Consider the following 14,405-nt stretch of genomic DNA (forward strand, 5'->3'; position numbering starts at 1 on the left):
ACTACAAAAAAGCCACATTAATCATTACATTACATATTACTCTGAAAAAAAAAAGTAAAAAAAATACGAAAATATAGTAAGAGGACTCCGGAGATCATTATTTAGAAAACTTATTGAATTGCGTGGTAACGTCGCAAAAGAGAGCAGTGCGAGTTCTTTTTCATGAAGTTAATTGCTTTCGGTTTCGGCTTTTGTGCGTTGGGCGATTTTTCGATATTTTGCAAGATAAATTTAAACTAAGAGTGTTTGTGTTTAGTTTATGTTAAACTGGGTAAAACTTTTGCCGAAACTTTTCAAAATGTGACTGCAAAAAACAAAATGAGTATCGATTTGTCAAGAACGTCATGAATTGGTAAACGACGATAAAAACTTCTCGAAAAACAGAATCACTTGCGAATCGATTCAGCGGAAGCTGAAACAACGTGAAAGTCTCTGTTTTTTTTTATTGAAAGGGTGTGCTACGAATTGCTTCCACGAATGAAATAATTAACAGTTTCTTTACCTTCAAACGCTGAAATATTTGCGTGGCGCTGAAATATTTGCGTGAGATTGCGCGAAGGAAGAGACTGGAACTGCGTTGACGTGGTCGTTGTAAACTGACATCACAACAGTTTATTATTACTCATCCGTGATTTCTGCATAAAAAGGGACTTATCTTTCAGTCCCCCTACTCACCAGACCTAGCACATGTAGACTTTTCCTTCTTTCTTAGACTCAAGAGATCTTTAGAAGCAGTGCATACATTGTCAAAGGAAGTATTTTGAATATTGTTGAATCATTTATAACTGTTTGGAGTAAAATGTTCAAGCATTCGTACTGGGCCATTTTGATCAATCCCCGTATGTCGCACAAAATGAACTTAATAAAATAATAATATTAATCAATACCTTTGTGTCAGGAGCAGCAAAGTTTCTTAAAGGATCAGATTCCATCACCCATCCGTTATGCGCCATCAAAAACCTGCCCTTATCGCTGTACATGATGTCTTCGAACTCTTTCAACGTCTTCGGACTTCCATAATCGGTGAAGTAGCGATACACCAAAGGAGTTTTAATCGTAATATCTTTGAATTTAGGCCCGTCGTGTTGAACTCTGTAGTATCTAATCCCGGCGATAACGTTCTCGATCGCGGCACTTAAATGACCGTTGACTTCATCGATGACGCGGTTGTTCAGCTCGTCTAGCTTGCTCTTAAACTGCTCAGCGCACTTTTTAAGCCTGGAATCTTCGTCGAATGTGTCGCTCCAGTAAACATTATATAATTTAAGAGCTAGTTTCATGTCCACGGAAGTTTCTAAACGTCTGTATTGGGGATCTTGGATGAGCTTCAGTTCCTCACTTTCGGGCTTGGAATTTGGCGATTTTGGAGCATTCGGTTGCCCTGAACGGGCTAAAGATAAGAAATTGGCTATCAATTTTTTGGTATCACACGTAAATAGCTCTTCAATTTTTAGAGGATCCAAAATGCTGGCGCGGAAGTGATAGCGAATGGCATTGAGATGGTCTTCGGTGGTAACATCTGCTGGTATACCTGTAACATAAAAAGCATGAGTATGCGCTATTGTCGACTACAAAAGCCCCCTTTTTTTTAAGTTTTTTCAATAAACTTACCGATTCTTTTTTCAGTTAATCAAATATTTAAGTTTATTCAGTTAAAATGATCAAATACAGCACATACCTCTGTCCTCGTACACTCCTCTTTTAACTTCGGAAGAAAAGAAATCAAAAGCAGCATCTAGTAAGTACGCGGGACGCATATAGGGGCAGTTGACACAGTTGTACGTTACTTCGGGATGTTCTTGAATCCATTTGCTCTCGTTTGCTGTGTGGTTTAGAACAATGTCGCAAATAGAAGTTACCTAAAATCAAATAAAAATAACGGTAAATTCAAATCGAGTGACGGAGAGCTACTAACTTTCTCACCTTCCAATCTTTTCTAAGCTTCGAGGTAAACTGTTCCATTTCTTCGAACGTCGGCATCTTTCCATCACTCTTCTTGAAGACGGGATTTAATTTCAACTGTTCACTCAAACTATATGACGAGTTAGACTCGCCCAGTTCCTGAAATACAAATAATTAATTGTTCAAAATATATTCGTCATTATTCGTCAAATACTTTACCTGGATAGGAGTAAAATGAATCATATTGTAGCCAGATTCCTTAGCCACTTGCAGTTTGTTCTCCCAAGTGGACAAAGATCCCAAACACTTCGCTAAAACGGTTTGGCATTGGATGCAATCCAGGGGTAATTCTTCGTTGTTGCCGTATTTGAGGACAGGATCTACAAGGAAGTAGCCGGATCCTTGTCTTTCTAAGTTTTCACTAAAACCAAAAAATCAATGGTAAGAAACGAAATAACGTATTTTTAAAAGCGCTTTTTATTCTGTATAAAGTAATAATAGATTTCTTAAGATAAATGTAATACTACACTGATTCACTTACCCTTTTTCATATGTGAAGAAATAATGAAAACTACCAGCCAGCTCTGCCTTTATCTGGGAGAAAAAACCAGTATCGTCGGCATTCTCGCAACCTTCATCAGCACACCATTGCAACAGTTCGTATTTGTTTCGTCTAAATTCATTAAGTTGATTATTGGTTTTAGAAGGATAATTACAATATAAGAACACCTTTCTGCCGAATAGGGATGGTCCGACACGGAACTGTATCACCCAGTTCTTCTCTATTCTGTATAGAGTACATTCTTGGTGTTCGTGATCGTTTAGAGTTAAAACTCGGACCTGTTGAGCTTTTTCAGACATAATATTGTTGTATTCGATTCCTGTATCCTCTTGGTATTCACTATGTTCTTCAAGTTGTGTTTGCAAAGGCGGTAACTTTCGTTCTTCCCCTAAGAAGTAATTCTGCTGCTCAATTAGTGAAGCACTTTCTTCTTCTATAATTTGTTTTTGGTCCTTATCAGACGCACTAACAACCTCTTCTTCAACTTTAGTTGTAGATATTTGCGCAAATTCTTCAGACGCAATAAAGTCACTTCCGTTTTCAACAACTTCTGCTTCTATAAATTGATTATCTTCCTTGGCAGATGCATAAACAAACTCTTCTTCAACTTTAGTTTCAAGATGACTTGAAGAAAGAATATGTCTATTTTCTCCTGCTAATTCTATCTGATCTTCAGATTTTGTTGGAACATTAATAAATTCGTATTCTTTGCTCTCTTGATAATCTTCTTCTTCCGACGTTAAAGAATGTTCTTCTACAACTTGGTTTTGTTCCTTAATTTCTTGTTTATATTGATCTTCGGATGTTAGTGAATAATCTTCTATTTGAGTCTCTTCTCGATCTTGTTCCTCAGATTTTAACGAATATTCATCTACAAATTGATTTTCTTGAGAATCTTCTTGGCTGCTGCGTGAATATTTAGATTCTTGTTTTTCTTCTGAAACAACTTTTTTGAATTCTACAGAAAAAGATTCTGTCAGATGAACTTTGTTTGGTGACGTATTTTCACTGGCAGCTTTAGCCTCGGGATCACCAGTACTGGAATAAGTCGGACTTTCCGTGCAAGAAATTTTCTGTTCAACACCGGGTTCTTCCCTGCATGGAGCCTCGATAAACTGTGGAGAAGTTTGTTCCTCTGGTTCTGGTATGGATTCTGAAAATATGAAAATACAAAATAACATGTGAGAAGTGAAGACAAGCAAGTTACGAAGACTGCAAAAATCGAGTCTTGATTTCGTAGTTATCGAGTCAATACAAGTAAACAAATCGTGATATTGGAAACCAAATAACAAAGCAGTATATTGTCAGAGAGTGTCTCATTGCCCTCTACAAATTTAAAGACGGAAAATAGAAACGATATTTAATACCGACAGAAAAATATCAACTATTTTACCATCCGCCAAAACAAAAATATCTTTAGAAAATCAAGGAGTATACGGGATTCCATGTGAAGACTGTGACAAATCGTACATGGGACAGACCAACTGAAAAATCAATGTAAGACGAGAAGAACATCGTAATGCCATCGAAAGAAGAGAAAAACTTCGTTCTTTGCACGACATGTCTCAAACAACATGGAAAACGATATTAAAGAAAAAGTCAAAAATGCATCAGACCACAACACCGACTATATAGTAGGATCCCCTCCTACCTACACATGGACACGACCAATCACAAGAAGCTTTACCGAGGACCGTTCGAGATAAGCGCGCCTCGAGCGGCTATATAAGTAACCGCATCGACCAGGAGAGTAAGTTTCAGAGGATAACATGAAGAGCATTTGGCTGATAGTTGTGCCCCTATCGCGCATCAGAGTGCTATCAGGTTAATTTGGCCGTTTTTTATGGAGAGAAATTTAACAAGCGATAATTATGCAAGATTATTCAGCAAGAGCTCCAGCTCATTTTGGTGTAAATGTTTCGGCTTTATTTAGATCAGACACTTCCCAGGTGATGGATTAGCAATGAAAGTATTGTATACAGTTAAACTGGTATTTTTGAAGAGATGATATAATAGTGTTTTCCAATACCATAGAAGGGCTACAAAACCTAATGAACAAAATAACGGAAACAAGTAGAACATATAGACTGGATATAAATACCAACAAAACCAAGCTAATGATCATCAGCAACGAAAACATAACTGGAGCAAATCTGTATGTGACCCAAATGAGAATTGAACGTGTCTCACAGTACAACTACTTGGGAACTATAATCAATGAGTCGTGAGACAATACCCAAGATATTAAATGTCGCATCGGAAAGGCAAAAACTGCATTCTAAACTATGAGCTCTGTGTTCAAGAGCCATGGTCTCACCCTAGAAATAAAAAAAGGGCTCCTTAAATGTTACGTGTACTCAGTGCTTCTGTACGTAGTAGAAACGTGGATATTGAAGGCGGAAACTGTATCAAAACTTCAGGCTTTTGAGCTATGGTTATACAGAAAGATCCTTAAGATACCATGGACAGACAAAGTCACTAATGAAGAAGTACTGTGGAGGATGAACAAAACCGCGGATTTGGTCAACATTGTGAAGGGCCGTAAGCTGCAGTACTTGGGACACATAATGAGAAGTCAAGGAAGATACGAGCTACTCCAATGCATTTTGCAAGGTAAAATTGAAGGAAAAAGGGCCCCAGGACGAAGAAGAATATCCTGGCTTACTAATCTGAGAACATGGTATAGAAAGACCTCAACATAGCTATTCCGTATAGCAACCAACAAAGTCATCATAGCCAGAATGATCGCCAGCGTTCGGAACGGACAGGCACCCTAAGAAGAAGAAACTGGTATTGAAGTGAAGATTTCAATAAAGGTACAATATAGAGGATGTTATAAGATAGGCGTATCCCGGTTTTTATACAATTCGGATCATCCATTTAAGAGATGATTAGGCGTTTCCAGACTTTTGGTCCACACTGTATATAATTATTTTATCACTATCACGAGAAGTTTTTACCTTTCATTCATATATAATCAACACACGAATACAACCAATTAAAACGTCAAATTCAACCTCGATTCTTATGACTACTGATTTAAATAAAACTTTATAGTCTTTAGTGTTACATTATACCATTCTCAAGTTGCGCTAATTTTACAAAAAATCAATATACTGGAATTTAAAAAGACAGGAAAATGTTAAATGACCTTAATTTTATAAAATCGATATGTTTTATGCTCAATTAAGTTCTTTGGCATGAAAACATACACCCAAAGTGTTTTCTGTATCTAATATTATACTGACGTGAATACAAGTTAAAAAAAAATATGAAGTACTGAGAGGAAATTTTTTAAATCTAAAAATGAATCTTGCTTATCACGTTTTTTTCAATTATAGATAACTTAAATCTACGAAATGATTGATGAGAACTGTTGCAGGGCTCAAGCTTAGATAAAGGAGGAGGGAGCATACAGTTTAGTATCCTAATGATACACTATAAGCCCATAAAGCTCTCAGAAATAGTATTATGCCTCGAAACAGGATATACTCAAAAAGGATAATAAATGCTATGCGGGATAAGAAGGCAAAATATGCACTCGGTTGGATTTTTTATTTCGGGGTTGGACACTTGAAAGTACATATTTAAAATCCCCTTTAGCCAAATTTTTAGTTCCCTAGGTGGCCTCTGGGACCACTTATTGCAAAAAATGTTTTTTCGAAAAAAAAAAATGTTCCTGAGCGATCCTTTGCTTAAAAAAATCTGAAAAAATTCACTAACATACACTTTAATGCACAAAAAAGAATTAGGGGATGTGGACCTAATTCACCCTACTAGATATTGTTTTTTATTAAAAAATGTTCAAAATTAAAAAAGTTAATTTTGTTTCTTTGCAGATTTTTAAGTTTTTTGAATTTTTTTTTCTTTTTTCTTTGTTAAATTCTTGATTTGTAATAAATTTTACTATTAAATTTTGTTTAACTATTAAATATTCAAAAAGAAATATCAAAACTTTTTTAAACGGCAGTTTTTAGAAAACAATCTGGTGTCCGGTTAATTTTGCACTTCATTGTATATGTTATTCACAAAATGAAATGTTGACATGTTGTATAAGAGTAAATGGACCCGGTATAACTATTTTGTGTCGCTAAGTACAACGCCAGTATAGAAGATTAGCTTCAAAATATATTAATATTAAAAATATTTAAATAATTATATTAAAAGCGTTTTTACAGTATAAACCTTTAATTTTATGTGTAAGTGGCACAACATATATCGAATAGAAATCTAATTCGTGTACGGCGGTATTTCGCGCGATAATTTTGAATGTGCCAATGGATTATAACTGTACGGTTCTGTTCTAACTTTGCGCTAATTATCTTAGCAATGCAAGGTATAAGTTAAAAATTATTCGGCTAGAAAAAATATTTTCAGACCTACTTATCACAACAGATACTGACCCCGTAATAAACGAAGATAGTGACGACGACTAAAACTATTATTTTAATGTGATTTTGAATAGTTTTAACTATTTTGTAATTTTATTATTATTAATAGAAATTCAAAACAGGTCAAATATGAAATTAAATATAATTATTATTTTATTAATTTCATCCTTAAATGATAATCACAACACGAATAATGAGGGGGAGGGGACAAAAATCGTTATTTGTCACATTTAAATAAGGTTATGTGCTTAAAATATGTAAAAAATCATCGAAAAATGCAGTTTTTTGAATATTAGTGCCTATATTTCGGTGTGGAAATGGCCAATATAACCTTGCTATTAGAAAAAAAAAAAAACGAAACAAAATAGATGAAAAATCCATTCACAAGCAGTTGAGGTTATGTGCTAAAAACATGGAAAAAGATCAAAAAATAAGGTTTTCATATTTTGAGTATGTTCTGGTCTGAAAATGGCAAACAATATATTAGAAATAACAAAAAAATATTTATCAAAAATCGTTATTTATTGACACACAGTTGAGATTATGTGCTAAAACCATGAGGGAAAACACCATAAAAAAGGTTTTTTCAAATTTTAAGAATTTTCCGGAGCGAAAATGGAAATCTAACCTCGCCATTCAAAAGAACGAAACATACATAACCTAAAAATTCTTTGAACAATTTAAATATTTTTCCTGAGCTCAATTTTGATCCAAAAAATCTGAAAAATATTAAGGAGTGTTTTGGGCATGAAAATATTTAAATGATAATCACCACTTGAATAAAGGGGAGAAAGAAACAAAAATCGTTATTTGTCACATTTAAATGACGTTATGAGCTTAAAACATGGGAAGAAATATCAAAAAATGGATTTTTTTTTAATTTTGAGAACTTTAAAACTAAAACTGTCATTCTAGATACAAAAAAAGACACGAAAAATAATACTTTAGAAGTTTGCCAAAAATTATCTATACAACCTAAATTTTTTTTTAGTTTCAAATATTTTCCTAAGCATTTTGATCCAAAAATTCTGAAAAAAATCAGAGTGTGCATTCAAATACATGTTCGTGAATTTTTTCAGATTTTTTTTTGAGAGCAAAGGATCGCTCAGGAAACATTTTTTTCGAAAAAACACATTTTTTGCGATGGGGACCCCAGGGGCCACCTAGGGAGCTAAAAATTTGACTAAAGGGGTTTCTAAATATGTACTTTCAAACGCCCAATCCCAAATAAAAATCCAGCCGAGTGCAGATTTCACCATCTTATCCCGCTATAGCGTTTATCGATAGCGTGAAACTTACTCAGATTCCAACAAAATGAATTATGATAATTATGGGTGAAATACTAAGTATTTCATCCTATATACTCAGAATAACAACAATGAATACAAAATAAATCAAAACAAGTTAATGAGTGGAAGCCAGAAAGAAGAAGAAAACGAGTACGACCCAGAAGAAATTGGATATGTACGATAGACGAAGAAATAACTCAAACACAGAACGGACATGTGAAAACATCTATCTCACTCTATATCAGTAGCAGTAGCACAAATAAAACACAAAAAGACATGATAAAAACTTACTCTTTCTTTCATTTCGCCGTGAAATTATATTTTGAAGATAACCAAACAATCATAAGACATAAGCTTTAGTTTGGGAGGCTGTGTTTTCATTCCTTTCCATCTAATTTTGTGTTAGTGTGTGTAAGCGTCTATATTCCTTTGGTGTGTGTTTCTAAAAGGTGAGTTGAGCTTGATAACAGCTAAATAAGCTTTATTTTGTTAGTTTGCATAGTTTGTTTATTGGCTTAATTTTTTTGTTTTTCCCTGATTGCATGCTTATCTCTTCTGGTTGATTGTTTAAAGTAGTATGAGCGTCACAGGGGGGGGCGGCCCCCCCAACACAGGGCTAGAATGCCAAGATCAGATGGATAGTGGTGATAATTATATTAATAATGCGACCAGTAATACCAATAACCTTAAAAAAGAGCCAGTTTTTTATTCACAAAACGATAATGGGCCTTTTTTGGTATATGTGGAATCCACTGAAAAAGTGGGTTTCAATATTGGTAAATTTAACAATATTAAAATTGCTAGAGATATTTGCATTCAAAACCTAACTGATATTAAAAAAATTAATAACAAAGGCTTAAATAGAATCTCAGTAGAATTTGTTAACTTTCAAGCTGCAAATAATTTTGTAAAAAATAAAACTCTTCTTGATAAAGGCTATAAAATATTTATACCATTCAATTTTGTAACTTGTAAGGGATTAGTTAGGCAAATTGATGTCGAATTAGGAGAGAAAGAACTGTTAGAGTGCTGTAAAACAGACAGCTCAGCAGAAATTCTTCAAGTTAAGAGACTTAATCGTAAAATAGTTAAAAATAATGAAACTACATATGAACCTACTGGATCGGTTCTCTTTACATTTAAAGGAGTTTGTCTCCCTAAATCCATAAATGTATATAGATTGGAAAGACCTGTTTCTGTATATATTTCACCAGTAACTCAGTGTTTTAGATGTTTAAGGTATGGCCATACACGTACAAATTGTAAAGGCAAGGAGAGGTGCTTTACCTGTGCTGAAGAAAAAAAATCGGACGGGGAGGCTCACTCTTCTTGTGAAATTAAATGTTTTTATTGTAAAAACCCCCATAAATCAACCGATAAAACCTGTCCCGAGTATACAAGACAAAAAAATATCAAAGAGCTCATGTCTTTTGAAAATATAACCTTCTATGATGCTAGCGAAATAGTTAAAAAAAATTATTTGACACGTGATGAATTTGTATATCGCCCCTCCGAATTCCCTATCATTAAAAACTTTAATAGAACTGAAAAAACTCATGATAATAAAGATAACCTGATTCAACCTTCACAAAGACGTACACATCATGTAAGAACCGACCCTATCAAAAGATCTTTTCAACAAGTTGTGGCTGAAAACAATAAAAAAAAAAGAATAATTCACAAAGGCTATGATAAAAAGGCTCATAATGAAAATTTACTATTTCCCAACTCAAGATCTCAAAATGAAAACAACTCACCAAATTTCTCAAAAAAACTTGAAAATAATATAAATACACAGTTGCCTACTACTAGTGCAGTTCATATGTATAATTCACAAGAATCTCCTTCCTCATATCCAGATGAAGTTAGATGTATTATTAATGCAATCTGGAATACTTCAGAAAATAATAAAAGAGTAATTAAAAACATACTCTTCAGTCAAAATTTTAATATGAATATAGACCCCGGTTCCCAATCGGACTCAGAGTCCTAAACAACCTTCTTTTCTTTTCAACTAGGTCAGATACAATTAAGTTAAAGATAATTTTTTGGAATCTAAGAAGCATAAATTCAAACAGGGGTAATTTAAATAGCTTAATTTACAACGAAAACCCTGATATTTTATTAATAAATGAGTCTTGGCTAAAGGCCAATGACAATTTTAGGCTCAATTCATATAACATAGTTAGGCAGGATAGAGATGATGGGTATGGTGGGATAGTAACATGCATTAGAAATAATATAATATTTAAGAAAATTAAATCTTTTTCTTCAGAACATATTCAATATATAATAATAGAAATAGGTAATCTACAAGTAATTAATTTTTATTGCAACTCACATATGCATATAAATAACAATATTTTAAATGATCTTATTTCCTTTAATCCTAAAAACATTATAATTATGGGAGATTTTAACTCTCATCATCCCTTATGGGATAAAGCTACACCCAACAAAGGAGGTAGAATAATTCATGATTTCCTATTTGACAATGATCTTGTGATTATGAACGATGGTTCACCAACACTATTTCAATTATCAACGGCAATACCAAGTGCAGTAGATTTGACTATGGTAAGTGGGAATCTAGCTATACAGGCTAATTGGGATACTATTAAAGATTGTGGTAACAGTGACCACTTTCCTATACGTCTTTTACTTAATGATAATGGCAATTGTGAGGTATTCAACAACATGACTAGTCCTTATAAAATTAGAAACTTTAAAAAAGCTGACTGGGAAGCGTACCATAATAAAGTTTTGATGTACCTTCAAGATTTAGATTATAACTTAAGTTATGATCAACTAATGTATATTATTAACACAGTAGCTGATCAAGTAATTCCGTTTAAACAGGCCGGTATACATATTAAAAGGGGTAATGCCTGGTGGGATAATGATTGTACATCCTGGGTTAAGGAAAGGAAAAAAGCCATAGCAAATTTTAATAATGTTCCATCTATGGAAAATTATATATTAGCAAAAAAAACCATTGCATTAACTAGAAAAAAATTAAATAATAAAAAAAAAGAAAAGTTTAGGCTTTTTTGTGAAACTTTAAATAGGAACTCTAGCATGACTTATGTTTGGAACAAGATTAAGAAATTCAATAATAATAACTTCAAAACAGGAAGATTTAATCTTACTATTCCAGATAATCTTAAAATATCTATTTTAAATAAAATGTCAATCATAAATATAGATCCAAATTTTGTTCTTGACAATGTAGATGAAAATTTAAAGCCCTTTTCCATAAATGAATTAAACCTGGCCCTAAATAAAAAGAAATCATCTGCCCCTGGTATGGATGATATATCTTATGAAATGTTTCAATTTTTACCTTTCAAAGCTAAACAAATTCTTATTAATAGTTATAATAAAATTTTAATGGGTGGAGAAATACCAGCCGTATGGAAAACATTTAATATTATTAGTTTTTTAAAACCAAATAGGGATCCGACAAATCCAGAAAATTATAGACCAATTGTCCTGTCTTCATGTGGAGCCAAAATTCTAGAAATAATGATCAAGAATCGATTAGACTGGCAATTGGAACATAATTTAAAATTTTCAAATAATCAGACTGGATTTCGTAAAGGAAGAGGTATATATGACAACATAACATTCATCACATCTTACATTAACCTTGCATTTCAATCCTCTGAGTCAGTCATCGTAATTTTTTTAGACATAAAAGCTGCATACGATAATGTTGACATATATAAACTCTATAGTAAACTCAAAAACTTAGAAGTGCCTATCCGAATGTGTAACGTAATTCTCAATCTTCTGACAGAACGATCACTATATTGTAGGGGTAATGACGGCTCCTTCCTGGGTCCTGTACCAACAACCTCGGGTATACCACAGGGCTCCCCTCTGAGTACTATTTTATTCAATATTTACTTAAGGGATATTTTTGATTTAAATTTGGGAGAAGCATCTATCATAGGGTATGCTGATGATTTGGCAGTTATGATCAGAGGAAAAAGTGTAGCAGCCATGGTAAATAATATCAATAATGCTTTAAAGCACATAAATGCACACCTTAGTGAACACAATTTGTCACTTTCCATGGATAAATGTGAGGCAGTATGGTTCACTAGAGGGAGGAAACATACCATCCCACCCCCTGTACATATTAATAATGCAATCATTGCCTTTAAAAAAGAGGTTAAATATTTGGGTATTATACTGCAAGAAAACATGAAATGGTCACCACACATTACTAACATTTCAATTAAAGCAAAAAAATCACTAAATGTATTAAGAGCACTGTGTAGGGTATGGTGGGGTGCAGATCCAAACACACTTTTGATCGCCTTCTCTGCTCTAGTTCAATCACATCTTGATTTTGGATCAATGTTTCTTAGACCATGTTCTAAGGCCGCTCTCAGTAAATTGGATGTGGTGTTTTATGAGGGATTGCGTATATGTATGGGATGTATGCGTTCCACACCCAGGGCTGCTCTTTTAGCCGAAGCATCTATATTAGATCTGGAACATAGAAGAAAACTACTGGCCCTTAAATTAATTTCAAAATTCTTAGTTGTAACAAATCATCCAACTATTCAATTTATCAACAACTTTCTATTAAAAATAATCCATAGACCGGAGTATTGGAATAAAGACAAAATACCATACCTAGTGGAAGCACTTCAACAGTATAGGCCCTATTTAAAGTTAATATATAGAGGTTCAAATTTTCCATGTTACGAAATTGATTTTCATATACTCAATAAACCTTTAAAGTCTTTTAACTGTAATTGTAAAAAAGGAGACATTATGTCAAGAATTAATTTTGAGGCCAAAACTAATAGTCTAAAATCTCAGTATACTTTCATTTTTTCTGATGCGTCAAAGAGGGACAACAGAGTTGGTTTTGGTATATTCATTCCATCCCTAAATTATAAATTTTCGTCACGTCTTCCCAACCATTTAAGTATTTACAAAGCAGAAATAATTGCCATACATGATGCAGTAAAAACTGCCATTAATAAAAAAATTAAAAATGTGATAATTTTCTCAGATTCACAGGGGGCTATAACAAAACTCTGTAATCCTTCTTTTGCAACAAATTCTGAATATTGGGTTCTTACGACAAAAAGGCTAATTGCTGCATCTAACATGAATGGTTATAATATCCAATTATCCTGGATACCGGGTCACTCAGGTATACCTGGGAATTCAGAGGCAGATACTTTGGCCAAAATTGGAACAGATCTTAATATTCCCAGAAAAATGGTATATGACATAAAAGACATTTTAAATTTCTTAAAACAGGATATTTTAAACATTTTTAAAGATAAATGGAGAATCTTAGTCTCATCCAGACATCGTGGGTATGCTAGAGTTCAATCAACATTCACCGATAAGACATGGTATGGCAATTTAAATTATAAAGATAGGAGACACATCACAACTATAATTAGAATGCGTACAGGTCATTGCCTGACTAATGCCCATCTTTTCAAAATTAATATAAAAGATGACCCTGCCTGTGAATGCGGCATGATAGAAAACCTGAATCACATATTTTTCGAGTGCCCTATTAACTATATTCCTAATTTGGACTTATATAAGTACTTTGTATCAAAAAAGAAGGTATCACCATTATCCATGACTGACCTTCTATCCTCTCCGGAAGATGAAACTATAGAGATAATCATGCGTTTCATTAACATTAATAAAATCAAACTCTGAAGCTCAACTATCCAATTTCCCCGATATATCCTATAATCCTGCCTGTTTTAGTGCTTTGGTGTTGGCCTCTTATTCCATTTGTTGTAATATTAATTTGTCCTCCAATATTATTGTCGTAGATCAGAAAGCCGATACAATAATAGCGAAGTTATAAGCTATATAGAAACAAGAAAAGCGCTACCACGAGAAAAGCTGTAGTTCAGTGAAGTTTTCAGAGATTCCTGCATGGCCCAGAGCCAGACAAAGTGGGGTCTCACACAAATCGGGCTGGCAATTGCCTTGCAGCAAAGCCATCAATACAACAAGACAAGACAAGACAAGACATAACCAAACAATTTACACATACTTGTCACTATTATATTAAAAACATATATAATTACGACACTACACTCAACCATTTGTTTTGCTTGTCTTAACACCTAATGTTCGAATGCTCATTTCAACATAAGCAAAAAAATTATCATGGGATTTTTTTTAAAGATAAGAATATTTAATTGATACAAGAAATTCATTAAGAAGATTTGTACAATTTTTGAAATTTTTAAAACGGTAAAT

The 14,405-nt window shown here is 33.5% G+C and overlaps 1 protein-coding gene across 1 annotated transcript in view; it reads right to left on the reverse strand.

The window, feature by feature from the left end:
- LOC140434328 (glycogen debranching enzyme) overlaps positions 1 to 14,405 on the reverse strand; it is a 36,206-nt gene that overhangs the window by 11,532 nt on the left and 10,269 nt on the right. Inside the window, exons 4-8 of the mRNA XM_072522496.1 lie at positions 2,444 to 3,617; positions 2,122 to 2,323; positions 1,924 to 2,061; positions 1,679 to 1,859; positions 888 to 1,531 (exon numbers count right to left, since the gene is read on the reverse strand). Coding sequence (XP_072378597.1) covers positions 888 to 1,531; positions 1,679 to 1,859; positions 1,924 to 2,061; positions 2,122 to 2,323; positions 2,444 to 3,617 — 2,339 coding nt within the window. The remainder of the gene's footprint in view (positions 1 to 887; positions 1,532 to 1,678; positions 1,860 to 1,923; positions 2,062 to 2,121; positions 2,324 to 2,443; positions 3,618 to 14,405) is intronic.

This window comes from Diabrotica undecimpunctata, chromosome 2 (assembly GCF_040954645.1).
Source record: "Diabrotica undecimpunctata isolate CICGRU chromosome 2, icDiaUnde3, whole genome shotgun sequence".
Lineage (NCBI taxonomy): Eukaryota > Metazoa > Arthropoda > Insecta > Coleoptera > Chrysomelidae > Diabrotica > Diabrotica undecimpunctata.